General features: G+C 42.9%; 1 protein-coding gene across 1 annotated transcript in view; it reads right to left on the reverse strand.

Annotated features, from left to right (window-relative positions):
* Positions 1–26069, reverse strand: part of LOC138981307 (uncharacterized) — an 88148-nt gene that overhangs the window by 54236 nt on the left and 7843 nt on the right. Inside the window, exons 6-8 of the mRNA XM_070354171.1 lie at positions 25644–25966; positions 25271–25327; positions 22345–22434 (exon numbers count right to left, since the gene is read on the reverse strand). Coding sequence (XP_070210272.1) covers positions 22345–22434; positions 25271–25327; positions 25644–25966 — 470 coding nt within the window. The remainder of the gene's footprint in view (positions 1–22344; positions 22435–25270; positions 25328–25643; positions 25967–26069) is intronic.

Consider the following 26069-nt stretch of genomic DNA (forward strand, 5'->3'; position numbering starts at 1 on the left):
AAAAGAAATCAAATAAAACACAATCATGTAGGGAAAAGTATAACAAACATTAGTGTGCTTGTGGAAGCATATTATACATTTTCTCTTTTACGCACCCTCACACCCACTCGCACAAAGAGAGAGAGAGAGAAAGAGAGAGAGAAAGAGAGACAGACAGACAGACAGACAGACAGAGACAGAGAAAGAGACAGACAGACAAACAGACAGACAGAGAAAAAAGAGAGAAAGCCACCACGACCAACAACATCGTGGGTTTTATCTGGAGCACAATTTAGCCCGAGGAGGCAGTGTCAATGTTGTCTGAACAAGTCTGTACAAGAAGTCATGCCGGTTCTTACAGCTTGTAAAGAGAAAGTACAGGAAGGGCCGTACATTTTGCAAAAGTTATACATGCTGGCTGATCAAGTACATTGAAAACCAATAAACATGTATACAGCAACACGTGTTCACCAACACGCAGACATACACGTACACACCCAAATGGTAAGAATGTACAAGTACAAGCTGGTAAGATCTCTCCCGTCTTCTCCCTCCTTCCCTCGCCGGTGGCAAGAGTGGGATAATCATATTCAGACTAGCGACCGGTTTGCATTGTACCGTACCTTTAAGACAACAAATCTTGTAGAAACATACTTGTCAATTCCAGTAAACAGACACATTTTAAATGTTTTGGTTAAATTTAGATTGGGTATTTCCAGACTTGCTTTACATACAGAAAGGTATAAAGCTGTAAGTGAAAATAATTTGGTCTGTCGTTTGTGTCAATCTAGTACTGAAGATGAATTGCATTTTGTTTTATGCTGCCCTACACTGGAAAATCTAAGACGTCAATTTATTCCAGCAAAATTTTGTAGATGTCCTTCGAACTTCAAACTTGCACTGTTGTTGTCTGTGAAAAATGAAACTATACTTTGCAATGTAGCTAAGTTCTTGTATTTTTCATTTAAATGTTTAGAAAACGCTGTTTAAGCATTAGTATTTTATGATTATACATTGTCTTTTCTTCTGTTCACTTGAAACGACGCGTGTGTGGATTGCTGCTGCACACACGCTCTACTTTTGTGTAACCAGCCCCTTTCCGAAAGGGGCTAAGGCCTTAAAGGAATAAAATCTTGTTCTTGTTCTTGTTCTTGTTCCCTCCTTCCCTCTCGGTTCCTTCGCACACAAAATACGTATTGCTTATCTCCTGTCAAGACAAGAACATTACGCATAAAAGGTAAAATTAAAATCAAACTGGTCTGCAAACTTTTGACAAACAAAACCTAAAGAGAACAAGAACAAACAGGTAACCGTGGCTAAATAATGTAAACGGAGTTTGGTCAAAGATATTCCAGGCAAGGCTGGAATATCTTTAGTTTGGTTGTGTGATCTGTGCTACGTGTGTAGACAGATCCGGCAACAAACACATCGCGTAGGAATCAGATGTTGTTCGGGGATAGGGGAATGGGTTTCTGGGTGATAGGGGGGTTTGAAGTCTAGAGTAATACCAGAGGTCAAGGTGAGACGAGTCAGACCTGGCCAGAGTAGCGGTCTCAAAGGCACAAGTCGGGTACAGCCGATCGAGTGTTGGCGCTGGTTCAGTAGCCGGGTGCTCAGGCACACCTAGACAGATGGGGTGATCCTCCCCGCTGTACCGCTGCCAGACATTGTGGTAGGGGGGGGAGGGATGGAGGTCAGGTGAGGTGGTTAGGTAGGTAAGAGTACAGGTGAGGAAGGAGAGAAGCGTGGGAACGGGGAGCAGAAGCGGCCGCCAGTGTCAGGGAATCCCCCGCTCGTGTTTATACAGCCTGCTTTTCGTCTTTTTCTGATGCTGCTTCCCCGCTCTTTCCGCCACGCTGGCCTGCTGTCGGTGGTTGTGGCAAAACAGGTAATACAGGTAGACTGGCGGCAATACAGGTAATACAGGTAGACTGGTGACAATACAGGTAATAACGGTAGACTGGCGGCAATACAGGTAGACTGGCGGCAATACAGGTAATAACGGTAGACTGGCGGCAATACAGGTAGACTGGCGGCAATACAGGGAGACTGGCGGCAATACAGATAACAGTAGACTGGCGGCAATACAGGTAGACTGGCGGCATGCAATACAGGTAATAATGGTAGACTGGCGACAATACAGGCAAAACAGGTAGACTGGCGACAATACAGGTAATACAGGTAGACTGGTGGCAAAACAGTTAATAACGGTAGACTGGCGGCAATACAGGTTATACAGGTAGACTGGCGGCAATACAGGTTATACAGGTAGACTGGCGACAAAACAGGTAATAACGGTAGACTGGCGGCAATACAGGTAATAACGGTAGACTGGCGGCAATACAGGTAATACAGGTAGACTGGCGGCAAAACAGGTAATAACGGTAGACTGGCGGCAATACAGGTAATCCAGGTAGACTGGCAGCAATATAGGTAGACTAGCGGCAACACAGGTACACTGGTGGCACTGGCAATATAGATAATACAGGTGGACTGGCAGTAGTAAAGGTTATAAAGGTAGATAGGCTGAAATACAAGTGGGCTGGCTGCAATACAGGTAGATTGGCTGCAATACAGGTAGGCTGGCTGCAAAGCAGGTATACTGGTTGCAGTACAGGTAGACTGGCGGCAATATAGGCAGACTGCATGCAATACAGGTAGACTGCATGCAATACAGGTAGACTGGCGGCAATTCAGATAAACTGGCTGCAGTAAAGGTAGACTGGCGGCAATACAGGTAGACTGGCGGCAATACAGGTAGACTGGCGGCAATACAGGTAGACTAGCGGTAAAACAGGTAGACTGGCAGCAATACAGGTAGACTGGTGGAAATGCAGGTAGACTGGCTGGCGGTACAGGCAGATTGACGACAATACCGGTAATAGACGAATTGTGAAAATAACTCCGTCGGGTTTACATGGGTTGTGGAAGCGCGCAGTTATTTCCGAAAATGATCTTTTCATGTAAATGTGCGGCAATTAGGTAATACAGGTAGACTGGCGGCGATACAGGTAGACTACACTCGGCAGGCCCAGGCCCAGCGCCGGCGTTCTCACCGACATGTTTGTTTGCAAAACACAGCCAGCAGCAAACAGGACGACAGCACAAGGGTTGGTGCACTCACAACCCGATACCCCGGTGACTACTGGCAGGATCACCGCTGTTCACTGCGCTACAGTTCGCCCTCAGGCCACCTCAGCTCTGCCCTCTGCCTGCCAGTGCTATATCTCATCAGTACACTGCTGCCCACCACACTCATGAATACCATGCAGAAAACGATTGGACGAATTCGCCTTCTAAACTCTTTGAATTTTAAGTTAAAGTTTAACTGAATGACCAGTAACGTAACTGTTATTTCAATCGTGCACACCGACCTACTAGCAAATACTTAACTTTAAATGATTAATTTTTCTTGAAAAAGCATCTGAAATGTGAATTATTTATAGCACAACGTAACTTTCTCGAGCACCTCAGCCTTGAGACCCCACGTTTCAGATGACATCTTGAACAGCAGGTAAAAGCCGGCGTGGGAAGGCCAGGACAAACAAATATGGTTATTAGAATATCTGAGCTTCTTACGGGCATTAGAATATCTGAGCTTCTTACGGACATAAACAAATCTGAGCTTCTTACGGGCATTAGAATATCTGAGCTCCTTATGGGCATAAGAAAATCTGAGCTTCTTACGGGCATAAGAAAATCTGAGCTTCATATGGGCATTAGAATATCTGAGCTTCTTTCGGGCATAAGAAAATCTGAGCTTCTTACGGGCATAAGAGAACCTGAGCTTCTTACGGGCATAAGAGAATCTGAGCTTCTTACGGGCATTAGAATATCTGAGCTTCTTACGGGCATAAGAAAATCTGAGCTTCTTACGGGCATAAGAAAATCTGAGCTTCTTACGGACATTAGAAAATCTGAGCTTCTTACGGACATTAGAAAATCTGAGCTTCTTACGGGCATTAGAATATCTGAACTTCTTACGCGCATTAGAATATCAGAGCTTCTTTCGGGCATTAGAATATCTGAGCTTCTTACGGGCATTAGAATATCTGAGCTTCTTCCATAACCCACCTGTCACGTAGGTCTTGTAACGTCTTCACCGCACCGACTGATGTGTCGCGACAAGAGCACCAGACCAGCTCACCCTCTTTGGCACGCTGAGAGGTATGGCCGGTGTAACGAACTCAGATTACTCCTGAACTCAGTTTTCTCACCGGCTTTGTTGATCTCGCATAAACTCCACACTGACTATCCTCCCAAAACGGTACATTTATTTGAGGGAGAAAGGCATGTCCGTTTCTTGCAAGTGAAAGATATTCGTGGTGAAATTCGCCGATAGCTTTTACCCCAAAATACGATTATTTTGTAAACGTGCGATGACGTAACTTAAAATACCATTTTTGTGCGTAAACGATTTATCGATCGTCACAACTTGGGAAGGGAGTGGGCAGAGTCAGTGTGGGGTTTATGCGAGATTAACAAGGCCCGTGAGTAAACTGAGTTCAGGAGTAATCTACGTTCGTACACCGGCAGAGCGCCAGTATAGATCTACATTCCTCAGTCCTCCCTCCCTCTCAATGTTGTCAGAGGCGGGCGCTAAACTCCCGCTGCTGCTCGTAACACACCCTGTAAACAACCGTGCTTCTCTTACTTATATCTACCTACATATCTCTCTCTATAATCATTGTCTCTTGCAGTGACGCCAGCAGCGGCTTGACTGCGTGCAGATCGTGTATCCTGTTACACTTCTGACTTACTGACAACACAACAACGAATTTGAGTGCAATATACCCCATTCTTTCTTTATTTGGTGTTTTCAACCGTTCAAGGTTATATCGCGACGATATACCCCATTCATTATAGATAATTTAAGTCTAAATGTAATCAAAACGTTATATGATTGTTAATGATATAATGCAATTGTGATGTATACTTATGTACTCTCCTTCTCTCTCTTTCCCTTTTATATTCTTTGTCCATTCTATTGTCGTGTCCTGTCTCCATTATACCTTTGTTTTTTGTCAAATATGTATATTTTGTTTGTTTCTTGTTTGCTTTGGTTTGAAGATTTAATATTTGTCAAAGTCTCGTCGCAAGATATTGTAATCCGTATGTTAAATTCTCCTGTTAGGGTCACCACAATAATAAGCTTGAGCTTGTTGTTGATCCTTAACATGTATTATGTTCAATTACCTTTGAATTGTTGAATAAACACTGTTTAAACCATCTGTGAGTGTAACTTTACAGGCATCTCAGGGTTACAGCCAATCATATTCTCTTCCCGGTCGCCCACAGAACAACAGTTCTGTCTGGGTCTCTTCCAATGTCGGATTCGACACCGTCGTCCGTAACACGTCGACAATGCCCAACCCTACCTGCCTTCAAAACGCTCCTGAAATGTTGAAACTGTATAAAAAGCCAGCTGATTAGAAGTTCAACGCTGTATCAGAAACCTCACTTCTGACACACATTCCGAGCCGCTTCCAGGACGTCATCAGTGTAGCTCCACACACAATATTCCGAACTTTACAGGACTTCCCTTCCAAAGAGCTTCAGGGGGAGGGTAATCGGGTAGACAGTTTGAATTACCCCTCTACCCATCTACTGCAGTATACAATTTAAACATCAAGGGAAAGATAAGAACAAGAACAAATATTTTCCTTTTTTTTTTTTACAAAACAAAAAATGTCTGCGAAGAGGCCGAGCAACAAGTGTCATCGTACCTGACAGTTCTCAAGCCATCACAGCGCAAGAGTTATCGTGGACATGTCTGGTGCCTGAGAGTTATCAACTGAACCACCGGGTTAACACCTTATCGGTTCTGTCGTGGCAGGGAGGACGGGCAGATGTTTGTTTGCCCTCCCTCTTCCCCTCTTGGTAAATGCTGAGCCTGACCCTAAGCATCACGACCCTCAGCATCACGGCCCCCAGCATCATGACATCACGGCCCTCAGCATCACGGCCATCAGCATCACGACAGATAGATAGATAGATAGATAATTTATTGCCAAGTGTACAATACATGAATGAACATAAAAAAATACACGAGGAAAGCAGCTTGCTGTGTGATAAAAACAAAAATAAATAGCATTCATACATCACTGGCGCATAGCATCATACATACATGGGTAAGACAATTTGGTATCACAGTAACTAATACATACACTATACAGACATGGTGAGAACTATGAAACTCTAAGAGCTATCGGAACCACAATAAAAGTACGCATGACATCACGACCCTCAGCATCATGACATCACGACCCTCAGCATCATGACATCACGACCCTCAGCATCATGACATCACGACCCTCAGCATCACGACCCTCAGAATAATTACATCACGACCCCCAGCATCATTACATTACGACCCCCAGCATCATTACATTACGACCCTCAGCATCATTACATCACGACCCTCAGCATCACGACCCTCAGCATCATGACATCACGACCCTCAGCATCATTACATCACGACCCTCAGCATCATTACATCACGACCCTCAGCATCATGACCCTCAGCATCATTACATTACGACCCTCAGCATCATGACATCACGACCCTCAGCATCATTACATCACGACCCTCAGCATAATTACATCACGACCCTCAGCATCACGACCCTCAGCATCACAGCCCTCAGCATCATTACATCACGACCCTCAGCATCACGACCCTCAGCATCAGCATCACGGCCCTCAGCATCACGGCCCTCAGCATCACGACCCTCAGCATCATGACCCTCAGCATCACGACCCTCAGCATCATGACCCTCAGCATCACGACCCTCAGTATCATGACCATCAGCAACATGACCCTCAGCATCATGACCCTCAGCATCACGATCCTCAGCATCACGACCCTCAGCATCGTGACCCTCAGCATCACGACCCTCAGCATGATGACATAACGGCCCTCAGCATCACGGCCCCCAGCATCATGACATCACGGCCCTCAGCATGATGACATCACGGCCATCAGCATCACGGCCCCCAGCATCATGACATCACGGCCCTCAGCATCACGGCCCTCAGCATCACGGCCCCCAGCACCACGGCCATCAGCATCACGACCCTCAGCATAACGGCCCACAGCATCATGACCCTCAGCATCATAACCCTCAGCATCACGACCGTCAGCATCATAACCCTCAGCATCATGACCCTCAGCATCACGACCCTCAGCATCACGACCCTCAGCATCACGACCCTCAGCGTCACGACCCTCAGCATCACGACCCTCGGCATCATGACCCTCAGCATCATGACCCTCAGCATCACGGCCCTCAGCATCACGGCCCTCAGCATCATGACCCTCAGCATCATGACCCTCAGCATCACGACCCTCAGCATCACGACCCTCAGCATCACGACCCTCAGCATCATGACCCTCAGCATCACGACCCTCAGCAACACGACCCTCAGCATCACGACCCTCAGCATCATGACCCTCAGCATCACGACCCTCAGCATCACGACCCTCAGCATCATGACCCTCAGCATCACGGCCCTCAGCATCACGACCCTCAGCATCATTACATCACGACCCTCAGCATCATGACCCTCAGCATCACGACCCTCAGCATCACGACCCTCAGCATCATGACCCTCAGCATCACGACCCTCAGCATCACGGCCCACAGCATCACGACCCCCAGCATCACGACCCTCAGCATCATGACCCTCAGCATCACGGCCCTCAGCATCACGACCCTCAGCATCATGACACCAACATCAACATGATGGTTGTTATTAGTTCACTTTGTTCTCATTTTGTTCCTTTCCCTCTCCATCAGAGAGAGAGAGAGAGAGAGAGAGAGAGAGAGAGAGAGAGAGAGAGAGAGAGAGACAGACAGAGACAAAAACAGATAGACAGAGAGAGACAGACAGACAGAGAGAGAGAGAGAGAGAGAGAGAGAGAGAGAGAGAGAGAGAGAGAGAGGGTGGCCGTTACTGAGAGGGCAAACGACAAGATTTAGATACATGAATCTGTTTGTCAATATATAATTAATTTTTAAAAAACCTGTTTGGGGAAATCGAGGCAGCAAAACCTTGCCAGAAACACGGAAAGAAAGCGAAACGCATAAAAAAGAAAAAGAAAAAAAAGGTAGAACTGCAATTCCACTTGTTCAGTTTATGCGTAGTGAGTGCGCCCATCTCGGCGGCCCCTTGAGAAGGGTTTATCAGGCCGGCATCAGGCGGTAAAGCCAGCAGTTTACACAGACTGTTGATAGAGAGACGACTGTAGCGTGGCGTCGCGTGCCAACTCGTGGCCGCCTCGCTTTCTGCCTGAAAGAAGATGATGTATGTCCGCACAGCCATCAATTATGGCGGAGCGCCTTTCCCACGCTCCCGACTTGCCACGCGCACCACTTCACAGGAGGGCGGAGGGGTGAGGGGGTGGATGCGGCAGCTGCTACCTGTCCAGGAACCACAGGTAAACTCCGCGGAGAAGCGGCAGGTAGACAGACACCGGGAGCACGGTGGCGCAGTGGTGCCGAATCTGGAAGCAGTCATTGCCTTCGGTACCGGGAAGGTGGACTGAACGTCACGGGGGTTGCAGAACTCCTCGCGTGTGTGACGTTCGTCGAGTGAGCTGAACAAGAAAAGCCATGGTACGTCGAGCAATGGAAGCTGATTCAACATTTCATTTCAGAAACACCGCCTGGATGCGACACCCCATCATTCCAAAATGTGTTGGGTTCAATTTTTTTTCTTTTTTATTTTGGTACCCGGCAATAAGACCCACGAAGGTAAAGACAGACCAGCGGCTGTCAAATGATTTTACCAAGGTTGAGAAGGACCTAACCTGGAGACATTCTGCAGATACAGCCCCGTTAAATTGACGTCACATACAGTTATACTGAAAGATGAGTGCACATTTTGAGATTCATTCAGTGTGACAACGAAGCTCACACGGGCCTAAATCGGGATATTGCCCCAGCAGAACAAGAAAGGACAAGCAGTAGCCTGGCTCCAATTTATGATCTAGCTTGTGGCCAAGTCTGTGAACAGAAGTCAGAAAGTGCAACACAAACAGGCAGCAATAGAATGTGAGGGTGGGTGTACCTCAAGCGCTGTTCACATGACCGGTTTACAACCAACTTTCGAGCGAATTTTTTGAACAAATATGGTTGAAAATTACTGCTCTCGTGAACATCGCAATGGTCAGTCTAAGTTTGGGACATCAGTCGAAGATTTGTCCCACCTTATTGGTATACGTCTGAGAGGCATACAAAAGCTAGACTATTGAGCGCGTCGGGGTAAACCACGTTTGAGAATCGGGGGAGAGTTGCTGCCGCAGGAGAGCAGCGCTCATGGAGTCATGCAACTAAGTCTTGGGGATTAAGATCATTGGTACCATTCAATCTGCAAAACTTTTCGCCGAATTGTTCACATCAACCAGTTGGTGGGAAGCTGGTTCTGGTTTTTGGGAGGTTGGTTGTAAGTTGGTCACGTGGACAGCACTGAAGTTGCGTGAGACAGATGAAGCGGTGACTGAGGACTCGTGCGAAGAAGAACGAACCAAACGTTTGATACTAAACGTATCATATTTAGGTAATCAAGCAAAACTTAGCCAAATACCCCCCCCCCCCCCCCTTCTTTTCTTTCAGTCCAAAACTATTCGTCAAAAAGACTTCTCACATAGGGAGATTCTCCTTCAAGATTATAAATGTTCCTTGCAAGTCTGCGGCATTAGGTGGGACGCACGCACCCACCCACACACACACACACCAAGAAGTACTTGAGCAGGTAACCGAGTGAGTTATGACTGACTTTAATAATCCAATAACTGTGGGTGTAAAAACACAGACCACCCATGGTTCTGGTCTGTGGCTGTTCCTCTCTCCTTGAATTGTGTTCAGCTGAGCGCAAATGACAGTGCTGCTAATGGTCCGTACTTCACACCGTGGAACAAAACTGACGTGCGGGGGCACGTGTGTTTGTACCTTTAGCACCCTTCACCTCAACTGGGTATCAGCACTCACCATGGGGACTGCGCCAGATCTAGACACACGAGAGTATCGACCTAACAACAGTTCACCCGTGACACAACTTCATCACCCCGCTAGAAAATCCACAACGTCACGGACGGGTGACGCGTTGAGTGACGTCAGCAGCCACACGGCTACAGACTGACGTCACATAGGCGCCCTGATGTTATGCACTGAGACAGTTAGAGACATAACAATGTGTCTACGAGCTGAACTGTGTGCCCCTTTTAACACTGATGCGAAAACAGTAGCGAATGGAGAAGAGGGAACAGGTTCACTGCTCATGAGTTAGACTGATTGTTGAAGACCGATGGCTTTGCTGTCGCAATGGTGGATGAAGAGACTAATACACGGCAGAGTCAAGAATTTCACCTTCAACGAAGTCGTTGGCAATTTTTTTTTTCTGTTCGGCCTAGCTGTATCTAAAGAAAACTAAACACACACCATAGGCAACAACAGTCCGAACAACAGTAAAAACTCGGTCAGCAACACAAATGGAAGGTGTGTGTTTGGAGCTAGGTCTCAGAACCCATCCTGAACTCAGATCAAAATGAGTTACTTCCCTTCGGGTCTCATTTATCCCTGACAGGATACCTTTGTTTTCCTTCTATGGAGAGGAAATCTTTTTTTATTTTTTTTATTTTTACATATTTAGAGCTTTTCGTAATGTGTTATTGAAATAAGCAGATTCGCGATCGTCAATAATGACTTTTCATGGTGTTGTGTAATTTTTAAATTTAGAAAGGAATTGTTATGTAAGACACTTTCAAGCGAGCTATCTTTCGCGGATGTATTTACTGTGCAAACAACTCTAAATATGGCAAAAGTGTCACGTGATAATCAACTTTGGCTACGAAGCAGACGATTTTTTTTTCCCCGTAGCCAGTTGGGAGTGATGCAACAATATCACGGTCTCCTTCCCACAGCAGTCTCAAAATTTCCACTTGTTTTGACCTTAGAACGATGTCTTTATCATAACTGTGAAGAACAGAACGGAGATCACTGTCGAAGTCGGCCATTCTACAATCACGTTCGTCTTTCGTATGTTATTAGAAACATTAGCGAAAAACATATGGGAGATAACTCTGTATTCTTGTTTTAATAGATTTCCCTTTAATGCGCGTAGTAATTATTCATCCTGCCTCGGTTTAAAACAGTCATTTGTACTGTACCAGTCCTCTCGAAAGCTAGCTCTAAGTCACAAAACATAAGAAATACAGGAAGACCAAAAGCCCTATACGTGAGAAAAAAAAAGAAAAAAGTGTGCATGGGAGGGGGGCGGTAGAGGCGGGGGGCGCCGCTGAAGGTGCGTGGAGAGGCAAAGAAATCAGAGATGAAAAGAGTGGAAACATACGATTCTTCTTGCCTGTAACCACCTGAGACAACATTCCCCAGCACTGTCGGGTAGCACAGCAAACAACTTATACATCTCTTTACCGTTATGGGACCAGCACCCTCACTATCTCTTCCGCGCCACGGTGATACCAATAACTGGCAACGCTCCTTCCTTGGTTTAAGCGTGTTTTTATTAATTTCTTGTATACACGTTATAAACAGTAACAACATTAAGAACGTTAACAAGCAGACTGTTTATGGACACGTTCTAAAACTGATAATCAATACACATTCTGATAACAAGACATGGCGAACAAGTAATAACTTCAACCCTTTTCTTTCAAAATATTTCATATTTTTTTTATACAAATAAAAAGAGAGAGAGAGAGTCCTTCAGTCCTATACCTTTCATCACAGCAAACATTGTGGTCTCTGACGTCCACGTGAGCATCTTCAGATGGTTCATGTACGGCTCCATATAGCAGTGCAGAAAAAGATATGTTACGAACGTAAATGATTTTTTTATTTTTTTATTTTTATTTATCTTCTTTTCTTTCTTTTTTCTTTTTTTTTTTTTTTGGGGGGGGGGGGATAATGTAGTTGTCTTGCGCTTGAGTAAATGTACTTCAAACCTACTGAGATGATAAAGTGGGACCGTTCACAGCGAAAGTCTCAGGGCTTGGAAAACACGAAGACATGCATGCATCATCTCTCGTCTCTGATTATCATGATCGTATTTCGATACTTTGACGAGACAAACCCAATGCTGGTGTGTCGAAAAAGACAGCCACAGCGGGCTTGTTCGAATCAAAGTATCACACCATATCTTCAGCGTATTACCAATACCTGTCCCAATATAGACCAGTTGGTCTAAGAGGACGTTAAACCCTAATAGTCAGTCAGTAGGTTCAGCGAGAAAAAGCCAGCCACAGCGGTATGCCAGCAGGGATGGCCAAATCGTCCGCCTGGTCGCCAGGGGCGAGTAAAAAATACGCCGGGCTAGTAGAAACCGCCTGGCAACTCGCCCGACCGGCCCATGAACATTCTGGTCAAATGTGACTCTTTTGGTTGTAATATCGAGTTTTTAACCAATATAAACATTGCAGATCAACGGTGGTATGTACCGGGCCAGCGAAATTTCTGCCGGGCTAGTGGCTTTCTTGAAGTTACTCGCCCGGCTGGCGAGTTAACATTTTTGGGCCATTCCTGGCCAGGAACAGCGATAACTTCATGAAGCACGACAAGATAAACATTTTATGTCAGGCAAGTATAAACAATCAAACAATACTACACAAAATTCCGCCAGGACACTATCAGAACTTGCGTCACATTCCACACTGTCTTGGTAAACAACCTTGATGACAACACGATCCAGTCGTCAACGGTCAACGAATTCAGAGGAAAACTGCCAACCGCTGATTAAAACACCAAGTGCTCTCCCCAATTTTTCCGCCAACGAACATTCCCAAGTTTGGGACCTGTTGGCGTTATTTATCAAGATCAAGATCAAGATCAAACCGTTTTCATGAAAAACATGTTGATGTTGTCAAGGTTTGGCCTCAGGACTGGGATCAGACGATGTTCGGAAATAACTCTGCTGTGTTTGGATGGGTTGTGAAAGATTGAATACTCTTGCTTTTGGTGAGTCAAACTTACCCACGTGACATTCATGATAGGCCAATCACTAGCGAGGGGTGTGTCTGAAACACGTGGACAAGGAGCACGTCTATAAAAAAGCTTGTCTCACTAAAAGCAAGAGTATTCCCTCTTTGAAACCACATACACACCTGACAGATTTATTTCCGGAATTCGTCCAGTATGAAAAATTCAACAAAGTGAGGGACACTGCGCGTATCAGTGTGAGTGAATGAGGGGGACAAGCGTGGAGGACAGAAGGCCTGATGTGAAGGCGAAGGCTGATACAGTGTCAGTAGATGACACACATTTTTGCTTGCTTGTCTGGCTGTCGTACATGTATACCCGTACATACATTTACATCAAAAACGCATGTCTTCGTGGAATTTGGGTCAGACGTACACACTAACCTCTTGCACAACAGGCAGTCTGTTACTAGTTAATTCCACATGCATGGACAAGCATATGGGATACTTATGTGCCAAAAAACCCCAAGATAAATCAACAAGTCGCGTAAGGCGGCGAAATTACTACATTTAGTCAAGCTGTCGAACTCACAGAATAAAACTGAACGCACTGCATTTTTTCACCAAGACCGCATACTCGTAGTTTCGTCAGTCCACCGCTCGTGGCAAAGGCAGTGAAATCGACAAGCCAGAATAGTGCGGTAATGGTCGCGCTGAGCGGGATAGCACGCTTTTCTGTACCTATCTTTGTTTTAACTTTCTTAGCGTGCTTTTAATCCAAACAAATCATATCTATATGTTTTGGGAATGAGAAACCGACAAGGAATAAGATGAAATTGTTTTTAAATCGATTTCGGACATTTTATTTTGATCATAATTTTTATATTTTTAATTTTCAGAGCTTATTTTAAATCCGAATATAACATATTTATATGTTTTTTAAATCAGAAAATGATGAAGAATAAGATGAACGTAATTTTGGATCGTTTTGATTAATTACAATTTTCAGATTTTTCGGGCATCCTTCACATTTCACCAAGTCAAGTCAAGAAACAGTGGAACTTCTTCTTCTTCTTCTGCGTTCGTGGGCTGAAACTCCCACGTACACTCGTGTTTTTTGAACGAGTGGAATTTTACGTGTATGACCGTTTTTTACCCCGCCATTTAGGCAGCCATACGCCGTTTTCGGAGGAAGCATGCTGGGTATTTTCGTGTTTCTATAACCCACCGAACTCTGACATGGATTACAGGATCTTTTTCGTGCGCACTTGGTCTTGTGCTTGCGTGTACACACGGGGGGGGGGGGGGGGGGGGGTGTTCGGACACCGAGGAGAGTCTGCACACAAAGTTGACTCTGAGAAATAAATCTCTCGCCGAACGTGGGGACGAACTCACGCTGACAGCGGCCAACTGGATACAAATCCAGCGCGCTACCGACTGAGCTACATCCCCGCCCTAGTGGAACAATATATTAAGATGTTGAAAGGGTTGTTGACAGATCAGCTTTTTTGTCGGTCCGAGGGGAGCATTAATTTTCTATCATCTTCTGTTTCATCTTTATCTACCAAGGCCGAAGGATTCTTTCTTTATTTATTTGGTGTTTAACGTCGTTTTCAACCATTCAAGGTTATATCGTGACGGGGAAAGGGGGGAGATGGGATAGAGTCACTTGTTAATTGTTTCTTGTTCACAAAAGCACTAATCAAAAAATTGCTCCAGGGGCTTGCAACGTAGTACAATATATGACCTTACTCGGAGAATGCAAGTTTCCAGTACAAAGGACTTAACATTTCTTACATACTGCTTGACTAAAATCTTTACAAACATTGACTATATTCTATACAAGAAACACTTAACAATGGGTAAAAGGAGAAACAGAACTGTTAGTCGCCTCTTACGACATGTTGGGTAGCATCGGGTAAATTCTTTCTCGTCCCAACCAATATGGGACTCCCCCTAACCCGCGGGGGGTAGGCCGAAGGATGCAGTTGGTAAAGAGTGTCCTTTTACTGACAGGCATAAATAGAATTGGAAGGGTCTGTTTTGTACATATGTAATATTAGTATTGGCGTTAACCGGTAATTACCGGTATTTTACCGGTTGAAATGAGAAAATACTGGAACAAAAATTGCTGCCGGTATGACTTACCGGTTGATTTTTAGAACTACCGGTTTTTTTCGCTGGTAAAACAACAGAACCAGTACTCTGAGTTGGACTATTACTAGTTCAAATAACCAGCCTACCGTGTTTTTACATTTAGTCAAGTTTTGACTAAATGTTTTAACGTAGAGGGGGGAATCGAGACGAGGGTCGTGGTGTATGTGCGTGTGTGTGTGTGTGTGTCTGTCTGTGTGTGTGTGTGTGTGTAGAGCGATTCAGACTAAACTACTGGACCGATCTTTATGAAATTTGACATGAGAGTTCCTGGGTATGATATCCCCGAATATTTTTTTCATTTTTTTTATAAATGTCCTTGATGACGTCATATCCGGGTTTTCGTGAAAGTTGAGGCGGCACTGTCACGCCCTCATTTTTCAACCAAATTGGTTGAAATTTTGGTCAAGTAATGTTCGACGAAGCCCGGACTTCGGTATTGCATTTCAGCGTGGTGGCTTAAAAATTAATTAATGACTTTGGTCATTAAAAATCTGAAAATTGTAAAAAAAAAAATTTTTTTATAAAACGATCCAAATTTACGTTTATCTTATTTTCCATCATTTGCTGATTCCAAAAACATATAAATATGTTATATTTGGATTAAAAACAAGCTCTGAAAATTAAATATATAAAAATTATTATCAAAATTAAATTTTCCAAATCAATTTAAAAACACTTTCATCTTATTCCTTGTCGGTTCCTGATTCCAAAAACATATAGATATGATATGTTTGGATTAAAAACACGCTCAGAAAGTTAAAACGAAGAGAGGTACAGAAAAGCGTGCTATCCTTCCCAGCGCAACTACTACCCCGCTCTTCTTGTCAATTTCACTGCCTATGCCGTGAGCGGTGGACTGACGATGCTACGAGTTAATACGGTCTTGCTGCGTTGCATTGCGTTCAGTTTCATTCTGTGAGTTCGACAGCTACTTGACTAAATGTTGTATTTTCGCCTTACGCGACTTGTTCTTTACTGTTTGCATTTTCAAAGTTTGCGTGCCGGTTTGAACAAATACTAACGCCATCACTGTAATATACTCCAACCTCAAGTTTTCAGTCACCAACAGTTTCCTGTAACTTATGCCGGCAAACGAAAGCAAGGCGTCAATAAATTATGACTGAGGAGCCGACAACACGCAGATATTTTGTCATGACAATGACAGGGAGAAAGAATGAAGATTCAAACAGAAATTGAACATTGCAAGGTTTCTTAAAGTTGTTTACCTTTGGCACACACACACAAACAAAATACCAAATCAAGGCAATTCATTATTATACACTTACTTGTATCTATAGATTGCGCGACATCTCTCCGCTGCTTCACTGAGCTAGTGTCAGTGAAAACTCAGCAAACTTCACAACCTTTCTTCGCATTCCGAACACCGTTCGACACATATGCATAATCCGTGAATTTCTATTTTTGAGTTATGAAATCCTTGGAATAAGCTTATGTGTATGTTAGTTTCTTTCTTTTTATTTTATTCTTGCTTTGTTTTTTCATGTACCCCATATGGGGTTCCTGAAATAAATTCTTTGCCTTGCCTTGCCTTGCCTTGCCTTGTTTCGTTAGTTGTGCAGACAAAAGGCAACACAGTTGTCAAAGTCAGAAATGATGCAACGGTGCAAAAAAGCTAGGCTAACAACAACCCCCACCCTTCCTCCCAGCCTGTAATTCTGTTGTTTTTGGCACACCCATGCCAGGCAACATTCATCAGTGTCATCATTCCAGGAGTTCATCTTCATTCTGTCCTTAGCTGTACAGCCTTGCTAGATGACATTCCTGCTGCTGCTAAATGAAATATGACATCAGTGCCATCACTCATCTGCTGAGATGTAACAGACACTGGTGCATACAGTGACACTGATCTCTGACTGACACCCTCTTATACATATCTGGCCTTAAGTCTGAAATGGTGTCCACAGCTGAAATAGCTGTGCAACCTTGGCTCTAACCTGATTTGTACATCAAAGAAAAATAAAATCCTTGTAAAGATTAATGAGACTTGTAAAAAAAAGTATGAAGTACACACCTAGAGAAACATTGTGTGCTCAGTTGTTGTTTTTAATGAAAATGTCGCCATTATCTGAAGTCAGCAGCACTACATTTTGGCCATTTTTTGTGACATGACCTTACAGCATATTGAAACATGGTCTACTCTGTCATATTTATGGGACAGAATGTCATGAATGACTTTTCACTGAGCCAGTAAAACTCAAATGTACCTTTGACAAAGCAAAGTTTTTGAATTTTGTCAGTGAACCTGCAGAAAATGGGGAGACAAAATTTCACAGAAAGTTCATAACTATTTCCGTAAGACTTCAATTTTGTTCACTGATCAGCTCTAAATAATAATTAAAGATTGAAACCTGATATATTTTTGTAAAAAAGTATTTTACAGTATGTTTTGCAGAGGTATAAAACATAAAAAGGGTTGTTTGACTTGTTTTTGCATGTTCAAAAGTAGTTTGAAGTTTACGTGCAGATTTTCTTGTGAAAAAAGAGTTATGAACTTTCCAACCTTTTGCCTTATAAAAAGAGTAAATTGACTGGTTGGGGAACACCTAGCTTTGTAATGCATTTGGATCCACTAGCAGCAGTCACACTGAAAGTTTGCATCAAGTTCATTCATTGGTGTTTGAGTAATTGAGAAATAAAAAATTCTTGTGAGAAAGTTATGAACTTTCCTACTATCTCCACTGAGAGTGTTTTTTGTCCTTAAATGCTAGCCATGAAAGTTAAGGTTGTAGTGGAACAGCAATTTTGCATATAAAAGTACATTAGATTTAGATACTAAGCAATTTTTGTCACTAAAGTCAAGCAGTATGCTTTAGTTAGCCATTTTCTCTGTGTCTTGCGCACTATTTTTATGTGAGAGTTACTAACTCATGTCAAAACCCAAAATATATGTAAAATGACTATTTTCAGTTTCCAAATTACACTGTACCATGATTTTCATCACAAAAAGAATCTACTGGCTGCTGACTGTTTCTTTCTGAAGTACTTAGCCGTTTTGTCATGAAGTTCATAACTTCACATAACTCAAGCTCATTTTTCAAGGGCGTGTTTAAAATAATGCCTTGTTAATAGCAAAAGAGTACATTTGACTTTATCTGGACATTTTGTAAGAAGTTTTCTGAACATCAACCCTCAAAATTACATTTTGATAATTCCAGCATGAATCTGGGTTGACTGCACGGTGTACATAACTTCACATCAACTGACCCTCAGCCCCACGGTGTGAAGTTATGAACACATGCCATGAGTATGATTTATACACAATAATTAATTTACTACACTAAATCACTACCTCAAATGATGTGCTGCTCTTCTCCAGAGTAGGCTGTTACAGTTTGATGTCATTTTTATTTTAATTTACCAGCAGATTTTAGTACGTAGCTTTTCAGTTAAATAAATGATGTGAAGTTATGAACACACAGTCAGCTGACATAAACACTAACTAAATAATGATTTCGGTAACAGTTTTCATGACTGAGTTTGGTTAAGTAAATCATTAAGTTGTTTAGAATTATTTGCAAGAGACTTTAGTTAGTTATTTTAGTATAAATGTGTGATTGATGTGAAGTTATGAACTTTCACAAGTTTCAAACAATTTGTTTTATTTTGGCAATTAAAATCTGATTTTGTAATATAAGTGCAGCTTTAGCCTATACTATAACTCTGTGTTCTCAGTTTGTCATTGTTTTGCAAATATATTATACAGTAACTGTACTAGAGACCAACATAACAAAAATTCTTGTGAAGTTATGCGCACGCTCACATTTTATGATTTTTGTTATCGTTTGTTTTCACAAATGTTTTACTTTTATTACTTAGTTGTATGTTGATTACAAAGAGTAGCTGGAGAGAAAATAAGATGACATATGCACTTTCTTACTTTGGTTTGAATTAGCCATAGTTTGTGATGTCACGGTGTGAAGTTATGAACTCCTAGGACATTCTAAAAATACTTTCAGTTTCTGCCAACTCTTTGAGTCAGACAAACATTTTGGTGTATTGAAATCCTTTTGATGGTACTTTTCAAGCACATTTTGCACAAAAACAGCAAAATTGTAGATTTAATGATAACTTATGCCAATATTTGCTGTGAAAAAATTGTGACAATATTAATTTCTATAAATAATACAGATAACCAAAAAATCTTCTCCACACTTCATCTTCAAAAATTACCTTCATGTTCCAGCTCACCTTTTTCAGATTAAAAAAATACCAATAAAAGTAAATTATGTGAAGTTATGAACTTCCCATTAATGGAGTTCACATCTGCATCATGCGTGGCCAAAACAAGTTTAACTTGCTTGAAATGCAAAGTAATTTGCTGTAGCAATTTGCTCAGATGTCTAAAACAGACCCAATACATGTAGCAACAATGATTTAACAAGTCTAAATTTTGTGACGGTGTGAAGTTATGAACTCCTGCAAACTTTTAAACCTGAATCTGTGAAGTGATCAAACATGAGTTTTCTTAAATCATAGTTGTTCCTTGCGTATTTATGCTCTAAAATACATCTCTATTTTCAAAACAAAGAAAATGTTCATTTTTAAAATTGATTTTGTATGTCACAAAAATGGACACCTATTCTGACTTTGGGCCATCTACATGAAGCAGATATAGTATAAAGCATTGTAAAAAACACAGACACACACACACAGACACAACCACTTTCTCTGAGACTTGCAGGGTCTATTTGTGTAACAGTTATTCTGTTACCGCAGTTTTTCTGTTTTCTTGATTCTTGCTTCTGTTCTGTGGCTAAGCCTAATAGTGCACACTGGTAGGGAGAAGGGAAGCTATCGATATATATTGCTGTCTGAATAAGGACACAAAAAAGACAACAAAATCTGTGTCACAACGTAGATGTGGGAAAGGAAGAAGTGATGTTAACTGTTGTAAACATAACAAATGCAACAAAGTGTTACAACTTACAACATTGATTCAGAAAGCAGTTTCCAACACGCCTACTTTTCTCTCACCCACCCCCCCCCCCCCCCCCTCCCCTGCCCATCTGGGTGCGAAGCTAGCAGAACTCAGAAGAAAAAAAATCTCCAGGCCTGAAGGTGGCGAGTAATTTACTCGCCATGGCGAGTAGGAACATGTAAATGGCGAGTAGAAATGTTAATCTACTCGCCAAAAGCGAGTAAAATTTCGGAAACAAATGGTTGGTTTGGCGAGAAAAAATACTAAACTTTGCTCTCTGGCTAGTAAAATTATGAGAAGTACTAGCCAAAGGCCAGTGCACCATTTTGTGGACTGTCAGCGCTGATCTCTCCTGTATTTTGCAAACTGTGGCCTTGCCCTTGTACATGTAGTTGTAGCATAAGCTGAAGAAGTAGATCTTTTTTGTTAGTCACTGCTGAGCCAAGTTCTGAGCCATCTCAGCTGTAGACACATTTGTCTGGGCCAAAAGATTGGGTGAGATTTTAAACTTTTTAATTAATTTTACAAAATATTGTGTGAAAGTTGTTATGCTTGCAGCACATACCATACTTGACTAACAGATCTGTGTTTATTAGATGATACATTTGATGAAACACATGGACACATATGAACACCTTAACTTTAAGATCTGATCTGTGAGTTTTATTTGTAATCTACCAACCAAGCTCTAGACGGGGCCCTGGTAGCTCAGTTGATAGAGTACTAGACTTGTGATCCTCCGGACACGTGTCAACTGTGCAGACTCAGAGATGGTATCCATGTCCCATCCACATGTCACCACTGTGGCATGTAAAAGATCTTTGTCAGTCTGCCAGAAGTGCAGGTGGTATATTACACCTAAACACGCACACACCTGGGTAGCACAACTTTTATTGCTGCTGCAGGCCTGGTTGGCTCACGTAAGTGTAGCCTATGCGATGCTAACTTTTGTCTGTCTGTGCGTGCGTGTGTATGTATGTATGTCTGTGGTAGAAACTTTAACATTTGACTGAACACCGAAATACTAATTTTACCTGGTTATTATTTAAGCAACAGCTTCAAAGTATTGAAGCAATGATCAACATTTCGTCGGCACGTATGTTGTTAAAGTGTGTATCCAAAGAAAACGGGTGGTGGGGGGTTTTGGGGGGGTAAAAACAGCTGACTGGTTTGTGTCGTGTGTGGTATGTAGACCAGGTCAGGGGTCAAGGTTAGGTCAGATCGCGTGAAGGATTGTGGTATTGATACAGTTGTAACCGAGTGCCGTAACACCACGATCACCTCGGGAGGCGAAGTGCAATCAAACAGGATTGAAAATGTTAGGGCTAATTTCTTAGCTCTATAAATACTGTTATGCAAACCCGAAGGTTTCCATGAACATACAGACAATCGGAAACCACCAGACCCCATCACAAACAGAATTCCACAATTCACCGGTGTTGACTTAAAGGCCAACAACTTGGGTGCAGAGTCTGCTGTGAAAGGAGCGGTAGCCTCCCCTGTCACACAGTTATCACCGAGCTGCAATTCGCCGATTCGGAGAAGACGACTCATGATTTCACATTGTTCGGTTTTGTAGCTCCAGAAAAATAGATAAAGAAGATACCAAAGGAGATTTCCTACAGGTTAATCTGCACAGCGTGTTTCCAGTGTCTGTGCGAGGAAGCGCTGTCGAAAGCGCAGTGTCGATCTGGCCATCTGGCAGTCGTGTCCCCGTAAGTAGGCTACAGACAGACAGATCTAGATCTAGTGTCTCGCACTCTTGCACCGTGTCACCTATGCTTACTGTGTGTATGTATGTGTGACGGAGTGATTGAGTTTGTGTTACTGTTTGTCGATTTCTTACGTGAGCCTTGAAGGCTTCGCCTCTTGTTGTACTTGTAGTACATGTATTCTCAAACAAACTTGGTGTATTTTCAGAAAAATGAGGGTACTCCACACAGCATTTGAACATCCATAATCCAAACATGCTTCACACTCATCCGTCGCACCGTTAATTAAGTTTACCAATACATTTAAAACAAATGGTTCTTTCAATGTTTACTGACGAAAACTGTAATCATGTGTCAAAATATTGGATCGGCTTCGGGATGGGCTTGTGAAGAAAAGTTGTCTAGGAATTTTTTTGGTTGTATTTGTTTTCACTGACCGTATTGATTGTATTCTAGACAATCATGTGTACAAAATATGGCGAAATCGCATGGATTCCCAGGTCTGCTGCTAGCTTTCCATGGGGAGGAAGTTAGTGACCTGAGTAAGGGTATTAATGGTACAATGTTGCTTTATGATATAATCAGGTCACAAGAGTGGATTCTGCGCAAGACAAGCGACTTACCTGCTGTGCCGCAGCTGTGTGAGTAAGCTGAGGACTGCACGTATCGAGGATGTCGGCCCATCTCAGCCTCTTCTTGCTGCTCTCAGGGCACTGCAACATGTACAAACTTTAAGAGGAAGCAAAGAAATAACAATTATACAAGAAAAGCAAATGCTTTATATGACACCCCTTCGTCATGGACACCCATGATTTTCTCCGGTCTCAAAAGGAGAGTTCCACTGTATATGATTCAAAGTATTTCCTGTTCTACCCTCATAAAATAATATGCAAGATAACGTTGAATTTTTCCTTCTATAATTTCCCAAAACTTGATCCTCATGCGACCCGACAAATCAATTCATTGAGTTATTCTATCCTATTCCTAAGAATATCCCAGAAACAAACTTGCCCCATCCCCACTGATTACTCAGGGGAGTCCAACATTGTTGGTTGGAATACTGTGATTGCTTGTGGAGATGGTGTCAAACATTGTTGGTTGGAATACTGTGATTGCTTGTGGAGATGGTGTCAAACATTGTTGGTTGGAATACTGCGATTGCTTGTGGAGATGGTGTCAAACATTGTTGGTTGGAATACTGTGATTGCTTGTGGAGATGGTGTCAAACATTGTTGGTTGGAATACTGTGATTGCTTGTGGAGATGGTGTCAAACATTGTTGGTTGGAATACTGTGATTGCTTGTGGAGATGGTGTCAAACATTGTTGGTTGGAATACTGTGATTGCTTGTGGAGATGGTGTCAAACATTGTTGGTTGGAATACTGTGATTGCTTGTGGAGATGGTGTCAAACATTGTTGGTTGGAATACTGTGATTGCTTGTGGAGATGGTGTCAAACATTGTTGGTTGGAATACTGTGATTGCTTGTGGAGATGGTGTCAAACATTGTTGGTTGGAATACTGTGATTGCTTGTGGAGATGGTGTCAAACATTGTTGGTTGGAATACTGTGATTGCTTGTGGAGATGGTGTCAAACATTGTTGGTTGGAATACTGTGATTGCTTGTGGAGATGGTGTCAAACATTGTTGGTTGGAATACTGTGATTGCTTGTGGAGATGGTGTCAAACATTGTTGGTTGGAATACTGTGATTGCTTGTGGAGATGGTGTCAAACATTGTTGGTTGGAATACTGTGATTGCTTGTGGAGATGGTGTCAAACATTGTTGGTTGGAATACTGTGATTGCTTGTGGAGATGGTGTCAAACATTGTTGGTTGGAATACTGTGATTGCTTGTGGAGATGGTGTCAAACATTGTTGGTTGGAATACTGTGATTGCTTGTGGAGATGGTGTCAAACATTGTTGGTTGGAATACTGTGATTGCTTGTGGAGATGGTGTCAAACATTGTTGGTTGGAATACTGTGATTGCTTGTGGAGATGGTGTCAAACATTGTTGGTTGGAATACTGTGATTGCTTGTGGAGATGGTGTCAAACATTGTTGGTTGGAATACTGTGATTGCTTGTGGAGATGGTGTCAAACATTGTTGGTTGGAATACTGTGATTGCTTGTGGAGATGGTGTCAAACATTGTTGGTTGGAATACTGTGATTGCTTGTGGAGATGGTGTCAAACATTGTTGGTTGGAATACTGTGATTGCTTGTGGAGATGGTGTCAAACATTGTTGGTTGGAATACTGTGATTGCTTGTGGAGATGGTGTCAAACATTGTTGGTTGGAATACTGTGATTGCTTGTGGAGATGGTGTCAAACATTGTTGGTTGGAATACTGTGATTGCTTGTGGAGATGGTGTCAAACATTGTTGGTTGGAATACTGTGATTGCTTGTGGAGATGGTGTCAAACATTGTTGGTTGGAATACTGTGATTGCTTGTGGAGATGGTGTCAAACATTGTTGGTTGGAATACTGTGATTGCTTGTGGAGATGGTGTCAAACATTGTTGGTTGGAATACTGTGATTGCTTGTGGAGATGGTGTCAAACATTGTTGGTTGGAATACTGTGATTGCTTGTGGAGATGGTGTCAAACATTGTTGGTTGGAATACTGTGATTGCTTGTGGAGATGGTGTCAAACATTGTTGGTTGGAATACTGTGATTGCTTGTGGAGATGGTGTCAAACATTGTTGGTTGGAATACTGTGATTGCTTGTGGAGATGGTGTCAAACATTGTTGGTTGGAATACTGTGATTGCTTGTGGAGATGGTGTCAAACATTGTTGGTTGGAATACTGTGATTGCTTGTGGAGATGGAGTCAAACATTGTTGGTTGGAATACTGTGATTGCTTGTGGAGATGGTGTCAAACATTGTTGGTTGGAATACTGTGATTGCTTGTGGAGATGGAGTCAAACATTGTTGGTTGGAATACTGTGATTGCTTGTGGAGATGGTGTCAAACATTGTTGGTTGGAATACTGTGATTGCTTGTGGAGATGGTGTCAAACATTGTTGGTTGGAATACTGTGATTGCTTGTGGAGATGGTGTCAAACATTGTTGGTTGGAATACTGTGATTGCTTGTGGAGATGGTGTCAAACATTGTTGGTTGGAATACTGTGATTGCTTGTGGAGATGGAGTCAAACATTGTTGGTTGGAATACTGTGATTGCTTGTGGAGATGGTGTCAAACATTGTTGGTTGGAATACTGTGATTGCTTGTGGAGATGGTGTCAAACATTGTTGGTTGGAATACTGTGATTGCTTGTGGAGATGGTGTCAAACATTGTTGGTTGGAATACTGTGATTGCTTGTGGAGATGGAGTCAAACATTGTTGGTTGGAATACTGTGATTGCTTGTGGAGATGGTGTCAAACATTGTTGGTTGGAATACTGTGATTGCTTGTGGAGATGGTGCCAAACATTGTTGGTTGGAATACTGCGATTGCTTGTGGAGATGGTGCCAAACAGGTTGGTGAACAAAAAGAGAGATTTTTGACTCCGGCACATTCAAATTGTGTTTCTGTTCCGCTCACCTTACTGACGCTTCTCTGCCCTGTAGAACTGCCAGTATACACAAGAACGCGACGCGCCTGAAACACACACACAAACTAATCAGCAACAACAGCAGACTGGCTAAACATGATATGCTCTGAAACAATTGGTTCAAAATTACTTATATATATCCAAAACACACACACTTACAAGTGCCTGCATGAGTTACCAGCACACACACAGTCTATGTCTTTCCTCTGACCAGAGTTTTTAGCCCGGATGATCATAGTCTCTGGTACGAGACGGCCAATCACGACGACATTACATGCTCCTCACAATCACACACGCCCTCACATACACAAACACAATTCGGAGCTCCACTTTTATAATAACCGGAGCCTTCAGTGAGCTTACAGGAGTGACAGCAGAGGGCGTAGCAGTCTGAGTCACGCGCCCGAAGGCCAGCATCGGCGTGACAGGCGTCCCTGTGACATGTCCACTCTTGTCCTTGACCACCACTGTTGGGTCGTGTCTTTCGGCAGGCTTTGGGGTTTCATTCTCTTTTTCCGCTGGGGAGACAGCGACGTGGCGCTGGCCCCTGGGGCTGACCAGGCTGCGGAGAGTGTACTGTGGATACACCGACCCGGGCACTCGCCGCGACTTCATGCCTCTCAACAAGGGGGATTCACTGACCGCAGGCCTGGGTGCTGGTCTTGACAGTGAGGGGGAGGCTGATTCTGTGGAGGAAACCAATCATGAGATATATACTGACTGAATTTCTCTGCTTATTACATGTTTCTAACTTTTAAGTTGTAGAACGATTTTACTGTCTGTTAACTA

Source organism: Littorina saxatilis, linkage group LG12 (assembly GCF_037325665.1).
Source record: "Littorina saxatilis isolate snail1 linkage group LG12, US_GU_Lsax_2.0, whole genome shotgun sequence".
Taxonomy (NCBI): Eukaryota; Metazoa; Mollusca; class Gastropoda; order Littorinimorpha; family Littorinidae; genus Littorina; species Littorina saxatilis.